The 22,706-nt window shown below is 45.1% G+C and overlaps 1 protein-coding gene across 2 annotated transcripts; it reads left to right on the forward strand.

The window, feature by feature from the left end:
• The first annotated feature begins 3,052 nt into the window (after window positions 1-3,052).
• gsna (gelsolin a) lies at window positions 3,053-22,630 on the forward strand. Of its 2 annotated transcripts, XM_076029860.1 has the most exons (17): window positions 3,053-3,180; window positions 8,583-8,776; window positions 11,479-11,633; window positions 12,165-12,326; window positions 12,463-12,612; window positions 12,701-12,790; window positions 13,386-13,518; window positions 14,061-14,365; window positions 15,451-15,584; window positions 15,952-16,042; window positions 16,244-16,270; window positions 17,894-18,064; window positions 19,042-19,216; window positions 20,463-20,584; window positions 20,935-21,012; window positions 21,104-21,164; window positions 21,861-22,630. In XM_076029860.1, the coding sequence occupies exons 2-17, from the start codon at window positions 8,584-8,586 to the stop codon at window positions 22,028-22,030; spliced, it is 2,217 nt and encodes a 738-aa protein (XP_075885975.1). In that variant the 5' UTR covers window positions 3,053-3,180; window position 8,583; the 3' UTR covers window positions 22,031-22,630. The 2 variants fall into 2 exon arrangements, with proteins under 2 accessions (XP_075885975.1, XP_075885976.1); XM_076029861.1 differs by lacking the exon at window positions 16,244-16,270 and having other exon boundaries at window positions 3,156-3,180.
• The last annotated feature ends 76 nt before the right edge of the window (window positions 22,631-22,706 follow it).

A 22,706-nucleotide genomic window follows, 5' to 3' on the forward strand; every position in this document is an offset into this window, starting at 1 on the left:
TTCAAACTGTAGAACAGTAGAATGGGGAAGAACAGCAGCAACTTTGATCTGGGCAGGATTGTCGGTGGCTAAAAGGCCTGTCGGGAGGTTTTAAGAAGGTTTCTGGATGTGTCTGAATACGTTGTCGACTCTTGACTCAGCCAGGGTTTGCAGAGAATGGTGGGAAAAAAAGAATGATCAGTCCTCTAGGGGGTGGGAGGGTGGGGGTCTTGTTGATGTCAGGGGTCAGGGGAAGAATGGCCACACTGGTTTGAGACGGCAGAAAGGCAGCAGAAACTCTAATAATAATAATAATAATAATAATAATAATAAACTTTATTTATATATCACTGCTCATACACAACATGTGCAACCCCCAGTGCTTAACAAAATAAAACAAAACAAAACAAAGCAAAACAAAGAAAGATAATAATAATAATAATAATAATAATAATAATAATAATAATAATAATAAGAAGAAGAAGAAGAAGAAGAAGAAGAAGAAGAAGAAGAAAAACAATCATAATAGTAACGATGAGAAAAAAATAAAAAGCTCCACTGCCCCTCCCCCCACCCCAAACGGACCCCACCCCTCCCCACCAACGCACACAGACAAACGCCCACCCCCATATTCACACAGACATTAGATAAAATGGCTTGGCAGAATCAGGTGAGGAAAGCTCACTATGGGGAGCCGTCCACACAGGGACGCACCATGGCCTGCAGCGCCCCTATGGGCAGAACAGGCGTAGCTCCCAGCGTAGAGGGCCCCCCCCCCATGAGGAAACACTGGCACTAAAAGTATAAAAGGGTTATATCACTGGTTATATCTCATTAATTATGTCCCAAGTGTGAAGCACAGAGCACATTGGGTGCCACGCCTGTCAACTAATAATGAACTATGAGCCAGGGTCAGACTTTGGCCCAATCAACATGAACACCTGGATCCATCCAATAATGTGGGAGGCATTTTCACGGCACACTTTTGGGCTCATAAGTAGCAATTTAGCATCTTTTTTTTTTTTTTAACCTGCCAGATGGCAACTCACGGCAGGACTTGACGCCCTTTGATCACATCGATCTGCCTCAGTTCAATAAAGCATTATTTGGGATGGGGTTGAACGGGAGGTTGCCGTCGTTGATGAGCAGCCGACAAATCTGCCGGAACCAGTGTGATACTCGTCACACCAGTATGGACCAGCATCTCTTCGCATCTGTGGCACGAAGACTCAGGCGGCTCTGGAGGCAAAAGGGGGCGTATCCGACGAGGTGGCTCCTAAGCGTCGTGCATAGTCGCAGTGTTTGTAGAGTAGTAGTAATTACACAATTGTTATTGTAGCCTTAATATTCTATTACTGTCACATGCTTCAATGTAAAAGGCATCTCCGTCTAAGTGCATTAAATGTAAGAACATTCTGTACTCCTTGTGTGTTTGCTTTGAAAGGCACAGTCTGAGGACCGGGGAGAGGAATGATGTCACGAGCCTGCAAGACGTCTCACCACCGCAAACACAGAGACGTGTAAGCAATGGTCTCCACCCACACGGGTCTCTTTCAGAACCAGAATACCCACGGAAGAAAGAGGGGAAACCAATACAGCATCTTTGGTCTGTGAAATGCAGGAATGTAAGAACAAATAAGAAAGCCTCATATTCCACATTAAACGCTTTCTGTCAGACCTACGGCAAGAGCAAGCAGTCAGTTCACTCCAGCTCACCCTCTCAGCTGACATTTCCAAAACCTCCCCCCCCCCCTTCAGTTTTCCAGAGACAGTGCGCCCTCTGGTGGCCAGCGTCTATCTGTCACCACTCTCTCAGGTAGCATGGCCAAATTTTGAAACACAAATAATTCGAAAGTAAACACAGCAAGGTTCTGGGCTCACCTGGGAACATCATTGAAAGCCATACTAACTGGTATGCATCCATCAGAGATAAGCCACTACTCTCAGTGACACCTGATTGGTTGGGAAAATGGCCCCTGCGGTTTTCAATCTTAGTTGTTTACGATGAACTTTTCATTTGTTAAATGCAATCATTTGAAAAAAAAATCTGCCATTCCATTTGGCAAAGACAGCTGCATTCGTTCTGAAGATGGTTAATGCAGTCACATATCATCGCAGACAGAAAGTCTTGTTACAAAGTACATATAATATATAGTTATTAAATGCCACAACAAACTGCTTTTACAAGAAAAAAAAACCCTATTGGTATCAATGTTGAGTGCAACTCCGTCTTCATCCGACGCCAGCTGCAAACCCCTCGACCCTGAGTGCAGGGAAATTAATGAATAATAACATACAAAAACATACATGAACATACATAATGCGAATTTCTCCTGGAGATCAAGTATCTATCTATCTATCTATCTATCTATCTATCTGTCTGTCTGTCTGTCTGTCTATCTGTCTGTCTGTCTGTCTGTCTGTCTATCTATCTATCTATCTATCTATCTATCTATCTATCTATCTATCTATCATAACATACAGTTAAAGAGGATACAGTTTCCAGTACTGCTCATATTAATGAGCGCAGATTTGCTCAGAGAAGTTTTCATTCCTGCGTTATATGCTTGGATGTGATTGTCTTTGCACGATACACCATTATTATAAAGTATTATAGTAGTATTATAAAAGATGCCACTGGTGATTCTGCTCTCCGAATGTACGAAGCAACGCTAAATATGTGGCTATTTTTTTTTCTTTTTCTTTCTTTCTTTTTTATTTTATTTTATTATAACTACACGACCTGTGCACACTTGCACCAGGCAGGGGCGGTGTTGCACAGGACTGGCATCACGATCACTCCCGGAAGTAGAAGTGAAGTCTTCCCGTTGTTATTATTATTATTATTATTATTACTATTATTTCGCTTCTCTAAATGACCATCCCAGAGCTGTTAATTCGTGTCAAGTTATCAATAGCGCATGAACACGCAACTGATTCTATTGCAGACATGCAGTACATCTCCCGTTCGATGATGATGATGATGTGTCCGTGAGCCCGCATGTGCGCCACCCCTGCTTCCGCCTGCCATGGGTGTGTCCTAACGGGGAGTGGCCCGGCCCGCAAGGCATAAACAGCCGCTCTATTCCTCCGATCGACGCCTCTCTCCGTCCCCGCCGCAGCAAGAAGACGCGCCGCAGTCCCGCAGTCCCAGAGTCCCAGAGTCCGACTCCTTGCTCACTTTCCCAACAACGCGTTCAGGTAGGAAGGAAAGGCCTCTTTAAACCTGTTCCACAGTAGCACACAGTGTTTGCACAGATTGCTAATGTGACCCCTTTAGATCCGGGGGTTACCCCTGCTTGTGTGCCGTTAGTTTGTCTGCATAACGGTTCTGAGGCTTAACGTGCTATTTTAAGAAAAAAACAAAAAAAACAAAAAAACAAAACAAAACAAAAAAAACACAACAATATACAAATGTTTTTTTTGTTTGTTTTTTTTTAATTTGTTAGTTTCACATGTAAATAATGTTTTATTTTATGCAAGGGTAGTTTTTGTAGTTTTTTCTTTAACATGTTGCAACATTAACACCACTGTTGATGTGGCAACGTTGACGTCTGGAAATGCAGTGTGGTTGATTTCTTCCTCTGTGAAAAGTAGATGCACACTTACAAGTTGTGGCATCAGTGCCAAATTAGCATTATCTGCTGTTTTATTTTCAGTACAGCGATAATAACAATGATGATGATGATGATGATGATGAGTATCATAATCATGACACAATCATAATAAGTGTCAGCTGCAGTCTGGCCCCCAATTCTATTTAAACACATTTTGTGTTGGGACAGCAGCGACAACCAAATAGTGGGTCAGTTGCTAAGGAAGTTCGTCACCGCAGACTGATTGTAACAGCAGCAGTGAGGTGAGATACAAGCAGTGCTTTTGTGTGTGTGTGTGTGTGTGTGTGTGTTTGTGTATGTGTGTTTGTGTGTGTGTGTGTGTGTGTGTGTGTGTGTGACTGCATGAGGAAGACAGAAAACATGTCAGACAATAACAAAATGCTGCGTCAGATCCCCTGGGATAAGCCGTGGGACAGACAGAGATTATGGGATGCCTGGAGCCCACCAGCAGCCATAACACATCCCACCGCTGACTTAGATATTAGAACTAATGCCAGCGGGCCAAAGGGCTGAAGTGATGTGGATGCTGGTGTGCTGCCGCGATCTCCATATCAGAAGATAACATCTTGGGAGAAGTATGATGGTTCTTGCGGCCGAATACGCCACAACTGGAGTCTGAACTTCAAGCAGATTACAGAGTAGAGGGTTTGGGGCAGCTGGCCTCTGAAGCAAAATAGTCATCCGCATGCCAGAGGGGTTATTATGTAGTTCCAAACAGTCATTGCATTTGTCTTGTCTTACCGTGTGTACACAAATAAAGGTAAGCAAGAGCAGCTATTAGAGAGTTTGAAAAATAATGGAAAATTCATTCCAAGAAGCGATCTCGTCTTCTGTGATCTGGAGCCCCGGAGAGGGAGTGGCTTGCGCGGAGAAAATGAGTCATCGACCCCCCCAGTACCCCCCACCCCCACCCCACCAGGAGGAGGAATAGCTTTATTTATTTATTTTTTTTGGGGGGGCATGCGAGAAGAACAACAAATGAACCAACACCATATGTATGAACACAGAGAAATGTGTGTAGTGAATAAGTTGTAGAGGCTTGGAGGTGCCAGGAATCCAATGTTTAGTCTAAAAGTTCAGGTTTCAAGCCAGTCACAAACGCGAGGGGTTTAAACAACGTGGGGGGAGGGGCTAAAACAACCAGGGTTGGAATGAGGGTCTCGCTCCATTCAGCTGCTACAGCGAGACAAAGCCAATTGGTGACACACTTTGAGAACTCACTGAAAGCGCCCCCACTCTGCAGGGTAGCAGTGTTGCATGCTTCCCCCACCATTATTCATGTAGGGAAGATCCAAGCAGCAGTCATGTGACATCTTGTGTTTGGACTTGCAGCTCTGTGTGTGTGTGTGTGTGTGTGTGTGTGTCTTGAGTCACACGTTCCCTCTGTGATTCATCGCAGTCCATAAAGTTTCAAGTTGGAAAAAAACTACGGAGGGACACAGCCTGGCCCGATTAATTATCCCCAAAAAGAAGAAGAAGAAATTTGCAGCTTCCTGTTTAAAATGACGCTTGCTGTATCTTCCAAACAGCTGTGTGACGCTCTCAGAGGGCAGGGCCAACACATGGCAAGTGATGTGACTAAATGGGGGAAGTGTCGGTGAGTTATGGGTTATCTTTGTGACATTACAAAGGGGGACCTTTACGGCACACATTTTCTGAAAAGTGAAACTAACTCGCTAAAGAAGTAAAGGATGGACTCTTCTGACTTTAGCAACATTACCACAGGGCTAAAGACAATGTTTGTTTTGCTATCGCAAGTATAAAAAAAACCAAACAGAAACATTAATTTTGCACAAAACAGAGCTTTTAAATCGTATACGAGTATCGTGGCTGTAGAAAATCTAACTGCCGTCAAATCGGGATGGCAGGATTTCAACATGGATTCACAAATTTCACAAGATTTTAAAACTTTATATCCCAGCAATCCAGCTAGCTGTAGTTTTCCTCTGGCGGGTCTGCAACAACACTTCTTGCCCATAATTTGTGTGAACCTCATTATTTGGTTCCATTAAGTTGTGGCCTGCTTGTGTTAGCGAGGACCACAGTCACCAGCGCACAGCCATGTTGGCTGGCCGTGTCACTGGACGTTAATGATGGACTGTTGTGAAGCAGAGGTCGCTGAATTATTTCCTGTTGCTTGGCAGCGTTCTGGGATTTATTCTTGATACTTTTTTTTCCCATTGTGGTTTATTTAGCTGAACAATTCCCCATCTGTTGGTCGAGGGTGTGTATTGGCTCATTAAGTTCAGGACTAATAATAGGTTGCATTGTGCCGTCTTCCTTCAACAAGTCCATGTCACAACAACAATATCTGGTTTTAGATGGTGGTAATTATTATTATTGACTATTATTATTGACCACTGTGTGACTTAATTCAGGTTACTGTCCTAGCCTCTCTGGATGTTCTGCATTCAGCCTAGTGAATGAATACTGGCAGCACACATCCCAATGTGTAAACACAGTCAAAGCTCTTGGGGCACCACATTAGCAGCTCATGTAGCTAACGCGGTGTTATTGAAATTAACGCAACCTAACGGAAGATGGGCTCGAGTCGATACAGTGAAACTAACGCTATGGTTTAAGCCACAATAATTTTTTATTAAAAACACATACAGCTCAGCACAGACGGCTGTGTCACATACTCTGTACGTGCGTGCTTGTGTGAACGTGTCCCAGTCCAGGAGGCTACACTGAGTACTTTGCCTGAAAAACATGGTGCCATCGTCGATTCCTTCGGTGGACGTGGCTTCCATAATGAAGTGGAATTCTTTCCACCCATTATCATCTGCTTATCGTCTCTACGTGGACAGTGGAAAATATCGTCTGAGCCTGAATTCACAGATTTGTTGTTGGGAAATTAGTGAGATGCCATTTTGGGTGCGTGGGGGGAGGGGTGTACTCCTATTTAAAGACCAGTGACTGCAACAAGGATCCAGGGAGTCCCTGTGTGTCCCGCTCTTAGTAGAAAAAAAATAAAATAAAGATTTCATGCACCACTTGCCAACACTCCTTTTTTGTTTTCAAGATGTCGTGTCGGAAAATCTTAATTTTCCACCCCGGCAACAGCCACAGAAGTGCAACTGTGAAACAGCTTCACGGGACAAAGGCGCGGCAGTGCCAAGGAAGCAGATGTTAAAGTGTCCTCATATGACTCAGGACACCCGGTTGCTTGTTTGATTAGAAAGGGCCCACAGTTTCAAACCAGATAACCCATCAGAGGTGCAAAAAACCATCAGTTCCACTCATGTACCGACATGTGACCACGTTCAATAATCAGCAATATTGTCTTTGAGAAGTTTTTTCTTTTCTTTCTGTCCTAAAACATCCAGCAGATAGAAAATAACCATGAGCAAGCTCGGCTGTTACATAACATGGGGGGCGGGGGGGGATTCGGGGAGAGGGGCAGAACCCCACGTTTGTTGGCTGGTTACACAAATCCTGAGCAACTTCGCCGTTGCTGCACCGGGGGAGTGGATTCCTGCCGTGTCTGTGGGCAAGACGGCTGCCCCAAAGAAAGGGCCGTTCTCTCTGCAGCGCCGAGGTCCGCGAGCCTCATTCCTGTGGAGAACACAGACTCTGTGAACTTCATGAACTGCCGGGCCTTCGGTGAGACCCGAGAGTTCAAGCAAAGTCAGGATCGGTGGTGAAAACACGTAGTTAAGCCTCCACAGATTGCTTTTTAGAAAAGAGCTGCTCCTCTGACTTAAAGACACGTTACCACTTCAAGAGGTTTATTTCAGTCCCCTCTGCAGTTTGTCTGTGGTAGGATGACGTGGGCCCCATTCGTCTGCAAAACCCTTAAAGGTGAATGTGTCCAAATTGACATCATGTTTCAATGACTTGCAGTTCTCAAGCGTTGTAGTCCCTCACTGAGAGGAGAGTAAGTGGGCCTGCAGCGCAGCACAGGCGCCTACTTCAAGCACTTGATTAGGACGCCTCAGGGTCTGTGCTGTCACATACGGTATGGTGCATGGTATGTGTGGGTGTTTAACTGGGAGTGTTTGGTGGGGGGGTGGCTTGTGATTGGACAGATGGCCGTCTGGTGATGTGCTGTTTAGGCTGGGATCTTCCTGTATACCCAGGTTTCTGCAAAATTGAATGGCCCCCCTACAGCGAGTTGCTATAAAAAGTGGCACAATGAGAAATGCAAGAATTCCTGTTTTTTTCCGCTTAAAGGAATATTTCATTTCAACTAGTCAGTCAATGAAATTACAATTTTGGGTGTTTCTTTGCCACAAAATTTTAAGTTTTAAGAACTTTTCAGTTTTAGTTTGTTTCCCCTCCAGCCATGTACTCTAAACTAGATTTTATTTTTCAGTTTTCAGTATTATACTGTTTTGCTACAGTATCGAAGGGGTCAGAGTTGATGTACTCGGCCTAAATGTAGGAAAAACAATAAAGAGTGCAGCAGGAGTCTTTGCAGCGTTTAGCACACACAGACTTCACTGGCCAGCATTCAATTCTCTTTTGTCAGATTCGTTAAAACAGCCCAAAGAACACAGCTGTGCCTGGTGGTAGGGTAACGGTCGCTGCACAACCGGGTCAATGATCATGCAAAGTTACTGTCAGATAAACATCAGACCAGAGCAGACAGAATATGTATTTGTAGACAGTGTCTCTTTTTCAACCATGACTGGGAGTTGTAGTGATGTCTGAGTCACACTTGCCTTCCTGTACTCTACAGGAAGCTGTGACTCAGTCAGCTACTGCTAATATCTTACTATAACCATAAACATTATCTGTGAATCCATGGCAACAGCAGCTATAAAAAAAAAAAGAAAGGGGAGTGGCATTTGCATTTTTACAGAGCAAACATTTCAGAACCTGGTAGTCACAGTCCACAATTTTTTGATCAAGGTCTGCCAGTCTTTATCCTGCTCTCTACGAGGAAACCTCAGACTATTACGCTGACAATTTCTGCATGTTTTAAGTTTGGGAGCCAGACAGCGACGACATCTCAGGCCGTTACATTTTCCCTGCCGACAGGATGGCACATCACCCCGAGTTCGAGCGGGCTGGGCAGAATGCGGGCCTCCAAGTGTGGAGGGTGGAGAACTTCGAACTGGTACCCGTCCCAGAGAACCTGCACGGGGGTTTTTACACCGGCGACGCCTACCTCATCCTAAACACAATCAAACAGCGCTCTGGGAACCTGCAGTACGATCTCCACTTCTGGCTGGGTGAGTACACAAAGACTCTAATATCTGCCAACAGAGACCTGAAAACACGCACGCTCTCTAACAATATTAAGAATAATAATTATGTCAATGTGGTGTCCAACATAATCCAGACTTTTAATGCCCAGAGGAAATCGATCCTACATGACTGTCACAGTGACCCCCCCTCTTGCTGTCGGGCTTTGTCTTTATCCCTGCTGTGTATTACCCTGCTGCCGCTGACCAGCTTCGAAAATATTTTCCAAGCTCTTTTTAGTAGAATTCCATTGCCGTCTTTTGCACCAGAAAGACGAACAGTTGATCTGGTTGATCATTCCAGTTTTGCATTCTCTTCCATTTAACAAGTCAGAATATGTTCAATTGACGGATTGAGCGTGCAGTCCAAACCTTGTATAAGGCCTTGTTCAGACCCTCCAGGCAAAATCCGATTTTTAGCCCATCCAGATTGAAACCGGGTGGCTCTTTTGTAGTCTGGACAGTCACAAACCACATGAAATCTGATTTTTGCAAGTTAGGCCCTGTTTGCACTTGGTCATTTCATGCGTTTTTTGCCGATCGGAATACGAAAAACGCATGAAGTAACCAAGTGCAAACAGTCCAAATCCGTTTTGACATCCGAAGGATGGTCGCATCGCATAAAAACGCATTCGTCACGGACGTGCGAACAGGATGCGAGCTCAGTCCACATTAACGAGCGCCTACTCCACTCACCTCTCCCGTGTACGTATCTGGTCGGCGCCCCACCTCCCGGCGTCGTCATTATAAAGTTACAAACAAGAAGCGAAAACAAATCATTTTTGTTAGACTCGTTTATTAGCATGCTAATAAATTTCATTCCGCATTAGCGTATTTTGTCAGCGGAGCAGCGGTCGCAGTTTCCCCACATATGTGATTAAATGTGCGACGTTGCATCCGAAAATTTGCCAGCCACTGTTGATCCGAAAAGTCGTCACCACTCTGTCCCACCAGTCGTTGCTCCTCGTTCGGATCCCTACGCACGAGCTGCAGTAGAATTAAAACCAGTGACTTGATATAGTCCGCAAACAGGAAGTTGATTCTTATTCGCTGTCATGTAAAACTCGCCGTGGTTTTGCGCTTTACCGCCCCTAGTGGTTAAAAACGGAAATGACGCATGTTGCATTTGCATAGGTTCGGCAGGGGGTGGGGGGGTTGATGCGATCACAAATGGCACGCTCGAGACGCATGTTAATGGCTAAGTGCGAACAGATGCTTCGAGATCCGTTCTCGTGATCCAATCACCCAAAACAGTTACAAGTGACCAAGTGAAAACAGGGCCACAGATTGAAACCACATTCAGGAAGTAGTTTCAGATCGCATTTGGACTGATGCATCTCAGTCTGAACAGCTCCAAACACGCCGATCGGTTACGACGCAGACCCACTGCGCCAGACCAGAGGGCGCCATTCCAGGTGCGGAGCTGCAACGTAACGGAGCGGACGGAAGAGGTAGAAGACCGCAGTCCCTGGACAGAGGAGGAAACTCATTGGCTCATCAGTCTGTGGGCAGATAGCTCCATTCTCCAGGGCATGTACAGCAACGATCGTAACAAGTGTTGCTGTCGCAATGATATGACGTCACACACACCACACCTTCTGGACGACGCCTCCGCTCCGACGCTGTTCCTACAGCAACCTGTCAGGATGGGTCAATCATGTGGCCCAGTCTGAACAGAGCCAGATCCCATTTGCTAAAAACAGTGTGGACAGTCAACCCTAAAGATTTGAGAAGGAATCTGATTGGAATCAGATTCGCCTGCAGTCTGAACGCAGCCTATGTGAAGTTAAGTAAATAAGGAAAGAGCATTAGTAGAGTTCCACACCACACCATCAAAGTGCACCACTTAAAAGTCTCAACTTCAGACTTGAGGTTTAATTTTCCATATTTCAGCTCTGAGTCAAATGCCTGACCAATGTCTGAACTAGAGCGCGCTTACTTTGAGTGTAACAATGTAACAGTAAAAACTATGCTGTACTAAACTTAACCGCAGTTGCAGCTGCACTGGTGCTTTGTTGTACATTCTTTGTTTGGGGAAAAAAAAGTAACATGCTCATAATGAGGCCTGACAGGCTGGAAACGAAACTTGGGAGCGATAAGAGTGAGAGATTGACTCTTGCTGTGATGTCACAAAGGGCTGATTTCCGGAACCGCCTGTTTAAACACGTTTTCTGAAAAGTGGAGCAAGCAAAGCGAAGTGAAGGAGGGAGTTTTTCTCATTTTTTTGGAGAGTTTGTTGCCAAGCCAGAGACTTTACAGACAGAAAACATTCCGAGTGGGAGCTTTGATGGCTTTCTAGGTGAGTTTAGATGCCCGCTTGCGACTTCGCGTCCGCCAAGTGCAGGACGAGCCAAGAGATCGATCTCAAGGACAAGTATTGACCGAATACGGACTGACTTTTAAGAATCTATCTCAGAGCAAACAGAAGCTGGGTTGTGTGTTTTTATATTGATTCTCTTGCTTTTAGTCTGTTTAATTGATCGCGGAAACAGCATTCACCAATAAACAGGATCTGATGCAAGCCTGTGGGGGCAGCATAAAATGGAAATAATGTTGCACATATTAATGCGCCTGCCCGGATCCGACCCCATGCACACGCACTCTGGACCGGGACAGACGCATGCAGACAAATGGGTTGAAAGGAAAGACTGGGGTTAGCATGAAACGTGTCTGCGGTCCTTCCTCCGCAGGTGATGCCTGCTCGCAGGATGAGAGCGGCTCGGCGGCCATCTTCACCTTGCAGATGGATGACTACCTCGGGGGGAAGCCCATCCAGTACCGCGAGACCCAGGGGCACGAGTCCAAAACATTCCTGGGCTACTTCAAGTCAGGAATTAAATACATGGTGAGTAAAGACAATTTTTATATTTCCACACTATCTAATCTTTGAACTGGGAAATGCTGTTATTTTTCACAAATAACTCATTAATTAAGTTTCTGTAACTGTTAAAAAACAATCTGTTAATTCAGTTATTAAAAGCGACCTGAATTTATCATTGCCAGGATTTTATTTTTAAAGGGCACCTGATTATGTCCGTGTCTAGATTTAATACATTTATTTTGGTGGTCAACTTGCAACAATAAACAAGATTGGTTTGGTCAAAAAGCTATTTTGACTCTCTGCATCACTCCCCGACCTGCTCCATCCGTGGCTCTGCCTCGGAACAGCTCACTCGCTCAGAGGCGTTACGGTGATAATCAACTCCACTTGTGACTTGTGACTCGACTTCACTGCAGCGACAAGGAAAACACCAGCCCATCGAGTAAATGCAATGCTAGTCTAGTCAAATGTAGCCCATGTTGCGACGATGATACCAGGAAGACCTCGGCCAGCAGATGTTTAGCATTTTAAACCTTTCAAACTCTTGTCTCTCAGCAAGGGGGCGTGGCCTCCGGGTTCAAGCACGTCGTCACCAACGAGGTGGTCGTCCAGCGGCTTTTCCAGGTCAAGGGTCGCCGCACTGTGCGGGCGACGGAGGTGGCAGTCAGCTGGGACAGCTTCAACCAAGGGGACTGCTTCATCCTGGACCTGGGGAATGTAAGCAGAGGGGGGAAGAGCATTGGGGAACACAATGGGATTATTATGAAACACGAAATCAGATCCTCGTTGCATAATTTCTGTTTCTGCCTCTCGAAACGCTTTCACTCTGTGCCACGCTTTCCTCCGCCCACAGGAGATTTACCAGTGGTTCGGCTCCCAGTGCAACCGCTTCGAGAAGCTGAGGTCCACTCAGGTGGCCAAAGGCATCCGCGACAATGAGCGGAGCGGGAGGGCCCACATTTACGTTTGTGACGAAGGCGTGGAGAGGGAGAAGATGATCGAGGTGACGCCGGCGCACGACGAGAACGAAATGATGTGTCGCGACCCTCTCCCCCACCCAGGGATTTCTAATCGCAGCCTCTTCTCTTCAGGTGCTGGGAGACAAACCTGATCTGCCCGCTGGAGGCGGAGATGATACCACGGCCGACGCCTCCAACAGGAAGAGAGCCAAACTGTACAAGGTCAGGGCAGTGGGAACACGTCGCGCATCTCTGTTGCAATTCACTTCTCAGCCACGAGGCTGATTCATCATGTCTTTCATGTGTTTCCTCTGAGTAACCCAGTCAGGTAAATATTTAGCATCTACCATGAGCAAGAGCTGATAAGGCAGTGGAGTCACCGTATTATATTATTAGTGTTTGGACTTTGAATGTGAGTGAACATGCTGAGTGCAAAGAAAATCCTCAATATACAGTGGTGGAAAAAAGTTTTTGGACAGGTCATGACTGATTGTGCTAAGATTCAGTCTTAAGTCTCCAAGTGCAGTTTATTTTAGTGCCAACATTGATCCACATGCTGCACGTGCACTGTTTTGTCCAGCTCAGAACTGAATGTTTCAGCAAGATGACGCCCCTTACAACGCATCCAGAGAACAAGGGCTACATCATTTATGCGTGAATATTTATATTTCTTTAATACAGAAAAGAATGAAGAAATTAGACCAACACGCCCAGCGAGTGTGGTTTCATTGGAGGTGACATTCTATCTAGGTCGAGTAACCTAAACAAACCTTTGCCTTACGTCGGGCGCCCTGTTCTTCCGTCGCCTCCCCTGCAGATTTCCAACGCCAGCGGCGGCATGACCATGATGATGGTGGCAGAGGAGAACCCGTTTGCCCAGTGCTCCCTGGAGTCTGGCGACTGCTTCATCCTGGACCACGGCACCGACGGGAAGATCTTCGTCTGGAAAGGTAGGCAGGGAAGAGTCTTGCTCGTGTTTCGCTAAGCTAAGCTAGCAGTCAGGGGCTCTTTAAATTGACGAGCCCTCGACGAGTGATTTGGATTTTCCTATCTGTTGAAAATTATAAGACTGGATGATTGTGTGATGATGATCAGTGTGTGTGAAATACTGAAGGATCTGTGGGATTCTGACACCCCCCGCCCCCGCCCCGATTAACCCATGAGATCCCCTGAAAGCCTCAAAGCAACATTTTAAGGGGGCTCATATTTTTTCAAAAACCTAAAAAAAATTATATATTTTTGTCATTAATGGTCACTAAAATGTCTTTCAGATCACCATGTCTAATCTTAATTTTTTTTTTTTTTTTTTAATTTTCTTTGCCAAGCAGAGCTTGTGTGTGTATGTGTTGTTATGTAGACTGCCATGGCTTACATCCACGAAATAGGTTATTACAGGCTACTGGTGCATTTTAAGGAAATATTGGTACCGAGTAAAAATCAGGAGGACCCGAATATTGATGGGTATTTTGCACGATGTTCTCTCTCTCGCAAGGCAAAGGCGCCAACATGGACGAGCGCAAGGCGGCCATGAAGGCGGCGGAGGAGTTCATCAAGAAGATGGGCTACCCCAAACACACCCAGGTGCAGATCCTGCCCGAGATGGGCGAGACGCCCCTCTTCAAACAGTTCTTCAAGAACTGGCGCGACAAGGACCAGACGGTGGGCCTGGGCGTGGCCTACATCGCCAACAGCATCGCCAAGATCGCCAAGGTGCCCTTCGACGCCGCCACGCTGCACAGCTCCGACGCCATGGCGGCCCAGCACGGCATGGTGGACGACGGCAGTGGGGAGAAACAGGTGAGGGGAGCGGGGGTGGATCTGGATAGAGTAGAATAGAATAGAATAGAATAGAATATTACAAATGAAAAGTTTGTGTACTGTAATTATGACAATGCCACTGATAACACAATAAAATATGTTTATAAAAAAAAGAAAAAATAGAATATAATAGAACCCTCTATGAATCCCACATTGGGGATATTTGCAAGACATCAACAATATATAGTGCAAAAGACAGAAGATTATATTAATGAAAAAATAAATATAGAAATACAATAATATATTTGTTGAGTAAGAAAGGAAAAATAAGATATTTACATCATATGGACAGTTGGATTGTTTTACAAGTTATATATACGTAATATCAACATTTAAAAAAAAAAAAAGTGTTTTATTGCACCTTTATGAAATTGAGGTGGTTGAGAAGATTATTTTTATTAAGTGCTGCTGTTCATTCATAAAAAGTAAAACAAAGCAATCAAATGGAAGGCCTGCTCTGTCTAAGGAGAATAAAAAGCCTCCCACTGCCGGGGGGCTAATATCCACCTTAAAGAGGCAATACATGATGAATGTCATCGTTGTCAGACGTAAGACGGAACAAAAATCGATGGTGTTTTACCTGGAGCACAGCGTCGCATCACATGCTCTTGCTGTTGATTTCAAGAATTTGCTGTCTACTTGTTCCCGTAGCTCGTCCGGCCACATGTCCATGTCAGCGCACGTTAATCTCGCCCCTTTATAAAAAAAAAAAGCGAGAAGCCAACGCCTCTGTTGTGAAAAAGCCGAACCGCAGGCGACCCAATAGGGGGAGCTGCATCACAACCTAATGAACCTAACTAACATTAGCATGTCAAGCTCGTTCATTCAACGTTCACATTTCCGGCATCGTATGCTTACATCGTCACCCCACATTTGCTCAATTCTTTTTCATTTATGCCTTCACGTCATCGCTCCAAAGCCTCTTTGTTTTCAGTTTGCATGCAGTGCAGTCCGCTGCACTCTCTAGTGGTGGAAAAAAAAAAACACTTGAAAGGTACTAGAAAGTGAGCCAAACAAATTGCCACCTGCAAATGTGACAAATTTTTTTGCTGTGTGTCTCAAAGATCTGGCGCATCGAAGGTTCCGACAAGGTGCTGGTGGATCCGTCTACATACGGACAGTTCTACGGAGGAGACAGTTACATCATTCTTTACAACTACAGTCACGGAGGACGCCAGGGACACATCATCTACATGTGGTGAGAACTCCAGCAAACCTTGCAAAACTCCGCAAATGTTGATATATACTCACCAGCTTGATTTTAATAGCTGATATTAAAGTATAAAATGTTTAAGAAGTACTGAGGTTAGCATGGTGGCCTCACTCACAGCAGGAAGGTTGTGGCTTCAGTGGGGGTTTCAAAATTTTCCATCGGTGAGAGTGGAAGTGCAAACAGTTGTGGCCCTGCAATAAGCAAACAATGTAATTTGTCCGGAGTGTGACTGTGCTTCCGCCACGAGACAGCCGAGATGGACTGCAGGAAACTTGGGACGCATGAATTGCTTTTCCTGTATTTTCTCGCTGTGGGTTTAGTGTCATGATAAGGAAACAGGCCTGTTTTCCAGGCAGGGCAGTGACTCCGGTCAGGATGAAATCGGGGCCTCGGCGATCCTGGGAGCCAAGCTGGATGAGGAGCTTGGTGGCGGGCCAGTGCAGGTGACCACACTATTGCTGCTTCCTGCTTTTATTCCCCCTTCCATCCTGTCCTGTCTTATTATTATTTCCATCATTATTATGAAAGACTCTGCTCTCCCTTGGCTTCCTTTGAGCTCCAACCTTGGTGTCTCTGCTCTCCTCTTCCTCTAATGCTGCTTCTATCCTCCTCCGTGTGGCTTCCTACTGTTTCTGTGTCTTCAGGTTGTCGGTGCTCCTATAACCACTCAGGTATTCTCCCCCAACCGTCCCCTCCCCATCTCTCACAATCCCACAGTGACTCACATGATTATGCCGAGGGCTGCAATGAGAATACACAATGATATCTTGATGTCATTACTCTTAGCTTTATTTTTTCGTAATCCATCTGGACCTAAAGTGATAAAGAGTTAACGTGAGCATGTAAACAAGCTAGACAATCCGATGAGGACGCTGATGAGAGGGTTCCGCCCCTGCTTTTTACATACACGCAACAGGCCAAGCGACATCATATTGACTGGGCTTTGTGTTACAATTTATGAGGAACTCATCCTTCAAACAGTGCATGTAGTCGTTTCCAGTGTTTCTCGTCTCCATTCTCATGTGAGTCTTCACTCCCTGTGTTCCTGTGTTCTGCCCTCTCACTGCACTCTTGTTGTTTTCATTGCACCATGCCCAACCATGCTGGTCAGGTTGTGTGTCGTGCACAGCATGTCTTTGTGCATGTGTGTGTTTATTTTGGAGGTGTAAGTAGGGTTTCTGTTTGGTTCATTGTTTGTTGTGTTATTATTAGTGCTGTTTTTTTTTAAAACACATTTTTACAAACCTAACTTGTTTGCTACTGTTTTATGTGCTCATGTTTAAAAGAGGAACTGTTGCACTAGAGCAGGGGTCACCAATGTGATGCCCACAGGCACCAGGTAGACCACAAGGACCACATGTGGAGCCCACAGGCCTGTTCCAAAAATTGCACTTGTTGAGCTGCGTCTAAAATTCAGTTTTATCCACCCTGGTTAAGTCATTGTTGATAATTATTGAGAACCCATTCACTTGATAAGTCTTCACATAGATGAGTATCATTAATAATAACACATAACTAAGGGAGTTTGTTATTTCAGGAGAGTGTAGCAAACAGGGAGCCCGTCATATGACTCAGGACCTATGAAGTAGCTCTCAGGTCCAAAAAAGTTGGTGACTCCAACACTAGAGTGTCTGTTTACCCACCTGAGGCCGTGAGCTGCCATTAAAGGCACAAAGCAAACTTTGTATGCTGCTCTAGCTACGTAATGCAGGAGTCTACCCCTGAGCCTTGTAGAAGCAAAGTGCTGAAGTCCAGCTGACATTTTGTGGCATTGCCTGTGCTGTTTTTACGTGGTATTTGATATACGTATCTCCCCAGAATTCTAAAGCAAGGCTCTAGGAAAGGCCAGCACATTGCTAGCCAAAGGAGCTAGCTACTAGCTCTGTTGTTGGGCTGCTACTAAGCAAAACGTGCCGTTGTGTCTGGGTGCAGAACCGTAGACGCTGTTATATAAACTCAGGAGGCACTTCATTTGCTGCAGTGACTCTCTCAGCCAACAAAAGGCTGTAAAAATACTGACGACAGCCGCAGGACCCACCCACAACTTTCCCCAGTCGTTGTAACGACCGTCAACACGCTGCTCGACCCAATGACACCACCTTGTGTCTGTATTCGGTATTGCAGTGACCTTTTCTGCCCACAAAAAGACGCCTAGTGTGATTTTGTTGCACCACCTTTTGTATATTAGTGTAATTGTCAAATGCATGAGGTATTTTTTTTTTTTAAAGAATGCGATTGTTGATACAAAAAAAGCTGTCATGGAGATTTACTGCTGGTGTCTGTCTGTCCACCAGGTGAGGGTGATACAAGGCAAGGAACCTTCCCACCTGATGAGTCTGTTCGGAGGGAAGCCCATGGTGGTGTACAAGGGAGGAACGTCCAGGGAGGGAGGTCAGTCGGCTCCTGCTGAGACTCGACTCTTCCAGGTGCGCTCCAACTCTGCAGGACACACCCGGGCTGTGGAGGTAAGACATGTTCACCACGTACATACTGTACGTGGCTTTTTAACCAAACACATTTCCACACTAACAGGAAAACCTTTGCAAAACTCCTTCCAGACCAAAGATTCTCAGTTGACTCTGTTGTCATTACTATTACAAATACTATTTTTTGTTATCCCCAGCCTGGAAACTCATATTCCACAATTCCCGAGGACGTATTAAAGTTTATAGCTTATATTAGGAGTACAAAAGAGAGCAATGGCTAACTAAATGTGGCTTCAAAGACAAGACAACTGTAACTTAACCTTAAAATTAAGCACAAATAATATAACACAACAAGTTGGACAAAGGAGAGAAGGAGACTGAAACAGAAAATGGTAGACCACTCCTCCTGAAAGAAACAATCTAACAACAACAACAACAACAACAACAATGGCAGGAAAAGTTGGGACACTGTCTCTTTGGGAGAAGAGGAAGATAAAGATGTGCCCGAGCCATCAATCTAGACTATTTATAGCCTTAAACACGTCCATCCATCAGCCACTGGCTATGGCACAGCCCAGTTTATATAAGTGAAAGAGAGTTTGGGATAGAAAAATTATAGAGCTTGTATTACTGCTCACTATAAACTTGTTTTATGCTTTTTTTCTTTCTTTTTTTGCTTTGATGTCTTCGTTGTAATTTTATGTCTTAAACTGCAGTGGCAGACAAAAGCAAATTAGGTTTAATTTTAACCTCCCTAGCAGGACTTTAATGTACACTTTTTTATATATACACCATAAAGTGGAATTAGATATTTTTCACCAGACATTTACAGCATTGGACAAATGCTACTGCTTACATATCTGTGTCACCTGGACACCTGGGAACACCTAACGTTACCATTGCACCTGGTCAGAAGTGATGCATGTCAGAATAAACAGAGGATTGCGTCTGAGAACACAACGACTTCAACTCTTCGGGCGATGATGCGTACGAACGATGTCCTCCTGTCCTCGCAGCTCGACGCGACGGCCTCGCAGCTGAACTGCAACGACGCTTTTGTTCTGGCGACCCCTGGGGGTTCCTTCCTGTGGGTGGGAGCAGGCGCCAGTGACGGAGAGAAGCAGGGAGCCCAGCAGCTGTGCGATATCCTGGGAGTGTCGGCCTCTGAGATGTCCGAAGGGGGAGAGAGCGGTAAGGAAGAAGGATGAAGAGCAGTCAGCCGATGCTCTTTTTGTTTTCTTAAACCCGGTCTGAGTTCACGCTGTCTGAGCCGAGTCTGCGTTTGATTCAAACGGTGGTCCGGCTGTTAAAGAAAACAGCAGCATCAACGCGAAGCTAAGTAGTCTTTGCATTCGGCAAAAGTCTGTGCTTGTGTTCATCTATATTTGAACACAGACGAGGTGGTTGCGTCAGCCCTTCAGATGCCGTCGGTAATGTTGTGGCTTGCTTTCAAGAAGAAAGTGGATCTTCTTCCTGCAGGATGAAACGTAAAACCTTGAAAACCAAGCCTTAAACTTTTCGTCTTTAATTAACAGGCTGCTTCTCAGGGTTTTGCTCAGAGCGACAGCAAAACACAAATTCAATTCAATTCTTTTTTGATACTATTCTATTTTTTTTTTATAAACGCCGTGTTAGAAAATGGATGGAATGGATCACCCAAATAATTTGAACACATTTTAAAATTCAAATCATAAGTTAAAATGTATTAATTTTCTCGATTCTTTGTGATTTAAGTGTGTGCTTCAACATGGATTTGAATTCAAATACTGCAGTTGATGCCAGGCTTTTTCTTAGTTATCCTAATATTTTAGTTTAAATGAAGGTCGTCTTCTTTTCCAGTCATGAGAAGCGGACGAGCGCTTCTAAAATTAGGCTTGCGTGCAGCTACCACTTGCTAGCTTTGAGCAACTGAAATATGTTTATTGTGCAGGTTGACTCCAGGTCTCACCTTTAATTTTAAAGCAGTCAGTTAGAAAATAATCAGAAGTCGAAATCAGTTCTATCTCGGACTATCAGAAGAAAGGCCATTTCAAATTATTTACAGTTAGCACTTACGGTAATTGTGCTATAAGAAGCAACTCCATTGGTTGTAGCTTTTGAAAGTACGAACAAAGTTTCTGAAAGTTTTTTTTTTCAGGCTGGTGAGCCAGACAGCCGCATCCCAGAGGATTCCTGTTGATGCAACACTAGACAAGTGCCAACTCATGGCGAGCTGCGTGGCGTAGACTGCTGCCATCTCACAGGAGCAGCCTGGCCTGTGGTCACTTTGTTCTTTGTCTGTTTGCATGGTTCTCTAATGGCACTGTTGCCGCAGTGAGCAGCTGAAGGCAGCTGAGAAGCGCTTCAGATGAAAGCTTGGCAGGATGGATGCGTTGACATCACAGCAATTTAAAGTGCAGAATCTTACCTGACGTGTTTGCCCTATGTTGTCTCACAGATGAATTCTGGGACGCCCTCGGCGGGAAGGCAGAGTACCGCACTTCCACCAGACTCAGGGACAAGATGGACTCCCACCCGCCCAGACTCTTTGCCTGCTCCAATAAGACCGGAAACTTCATTGTGAGTTTTCATAGTTTGAGGATCCGATGGCTGTTTAATAGTTACACAAGTGCCAGGTGACTTTCTGCTGCTATGTTGTGCGTGTCTTCATTTGCCAGCTCTGAAACTGTATTTGAGAGTTTGCCTTGCTCCAGGCTTTTAGGCTCGCTAATTAGCCTCCGCGGTTGCTCTTGATCGCTCTCAGAACTCTTGGTAATTGAAGTGAATCAGACTCAGAGTGAGAAGTCTCTCAAATGTAAATGTGTCAAAGAGTCTGAGAGCTTCAAAAGGCCCTTTGTGCTCCCACAGCATCAGCATCAATGTAGCCTCACTAACCCCCCCAATTCCCCCCGCCCCCCCTTCCCTGGCAGATTGAGGAGGTACCCGGGGAGATGACCCAAGACGATCTTGCCACAGATGATGTCATGATCCTCGACACCTGGGAGCAGGTGAGGAACACAGAGCTTTGCCACGCGGCTCCACGGATGGGGAGAAATGTGAGAGACGTACTGTACCTAAGAGTGTTTCCGTAACAACCAGGTGTTCGTGTGGATCGGAAAGGAGGCCCAGGAGGAGGAGAAGACTGAAGCCATGGCGTCTGGTAAGAACATTTGCAGGAGTTGTGCAGGCCTGAGAAGTAAGAGGAGTAAGGAAGTTGAGAAGCGGGAGGATTGCAGCATGATCTTTCATGCCAGACTCATAGGACAAAACTTCACAAAACTATTCATTAACCCAGGAGAGGTATCAGTGGGCTTTGTGACATCACAAAGGGCCATTTTCCAGATCTCAGTGTTTCAGCGCCCTCTTTAAAAAAAATGGAACAAGAAGTAAAAAGAAGTAATACATAGACATTAACTGTGATTATTTTTTAACACATTTTTTTCAGTTTGTTGAATAGATTTTTCTTGTCATCTACACGAATTGCAGATAAGTAAGGGTTGCTATGTCTTTCAGATGAGGCACTGAGAATCAACTAGAACCTTTACAGGGCAACTTAACTTGATCTTTACTTCGTGTCTCAACTATTCATCCTCTTGCTTCAAGCATCAGGTCCACAAATCCAACAGTACATTTCCTGCTCCGGTGACAGTGTGAATGTGAACAGTCCTCTTCATTAGGCCACAGGTTCACATTTAAACACAACGAGACCAAGAAGTTATTGAGTTATTTTTTTTCATTATGCTCACCGCTGCTTTTCTTTGAATCAATTGAGCCAAAAAAAAAGTTGCACGCTTCAACTTTAAGGTCTAAATACTTGTAAGACTTCAGGCTTCCTGTCCCCCTCCTCACCCACCAGCTCTCCGCTACATCGAGACCGACCCGGCCAACAGGGACCGCAGGACGCCCATCGTCAGGATCAAGCAGGGCTTCGAGCCGCCCACCTTCACCGGTTGGTTCCTGGGCTGGGATTACGACTACTGGACCAGCGACCCCCTGGAGCGCATCATGGCTCAGCTGGCCATCTGAGGCCGCCGCCCACGTTCCGCCTCCTCTGCTCTGCTGCAAGCACTGAGCTCCAAGCTCCAAGAGAAGAAGGTTTTTTTTTTTTAACTGCTTTCTGTTCTAAACATTTCTTTTTCTACTCTGTTTGAGATGACACGTTTCATCTGACGTGATGTGACACCTTTAGACCCCGCCCACTTTCATGTATACACAGGATAAGCAGGTTTTAATGTATTTCTAACGCTTCAGTACCTTTTTGCCAGCATATGTACTCAGTTCCTTTCTCCCATTGATTTATGTCGACAAAAAAACCCTAAACCAAACAGCTCACTAGTGAAACAGCGAGGACAAACAGCACTCCGAGAAGCAATACAACCGGTGCCTTAGTATGTTTTCCTTTACTGTACAGCAAGCATATAAGAGAAATAAAAAGAAAATAAAAAGGTACCTTGAGTTTTGATGATCCTAATATTTATTTTTGAGAATCAACTTGTATGACGCCGCTGTGGCCCTGCAAGGGAAACCAGTGCTTTGCTGCTTTGTTATTATTACACTTCTATCTGCTAAGACATTCGAAAGGTTTCCCCGTGCCTGGTCCTCATTTTAATAAAGCCAAATCAAACACGCGACGCCTATATGTGCCTGCTTTCGCAAACACACACCGTGCAGTGCGACTCGGATTTAGCGAGAAAAAAAAAAA

Source organism: Nelusetta ayraudi, unplaced genomic scaffold, assembly GCF_046127955.1.
Source record: "Nelusetta ayraudi isolate G7.1 ecotype Tasmania unplaced genomic scaffold, CSIRO-AGI_Nayr_v1 ptg000026l, whole genome shotgun sequence".
Lineage (NCBI taxonomy): Eukaryota > Metazoa > Chordata > Actinopteri > Tetraodontiformes > Monacanthidae > Nelusetta > Nelusetta ayraudi.

Coding starts and splice junctions, on each gene's coding strand:
- gsna (XM_076029860.1), top strand. CDS start 8,584: ATGGCACATCACCCCGAGTTCGAGCGGGCTGGGCAGAATGCGGGCCTC. Junction 13,519..14,060: donor GAAGATCTTCGTCTGGAAAG/GTAGGCAGGGAA, acceptor CTCTCTCGCAAG/GCAAAGGCGCCAACATGGAC. Junction 21,013..21,103: donor TCCTCGACACCTGGGAGCAG/GTGAGGAACACA, acceptor CGTAACAACCAG/GTGTTCGTGTGGATCGGAAA.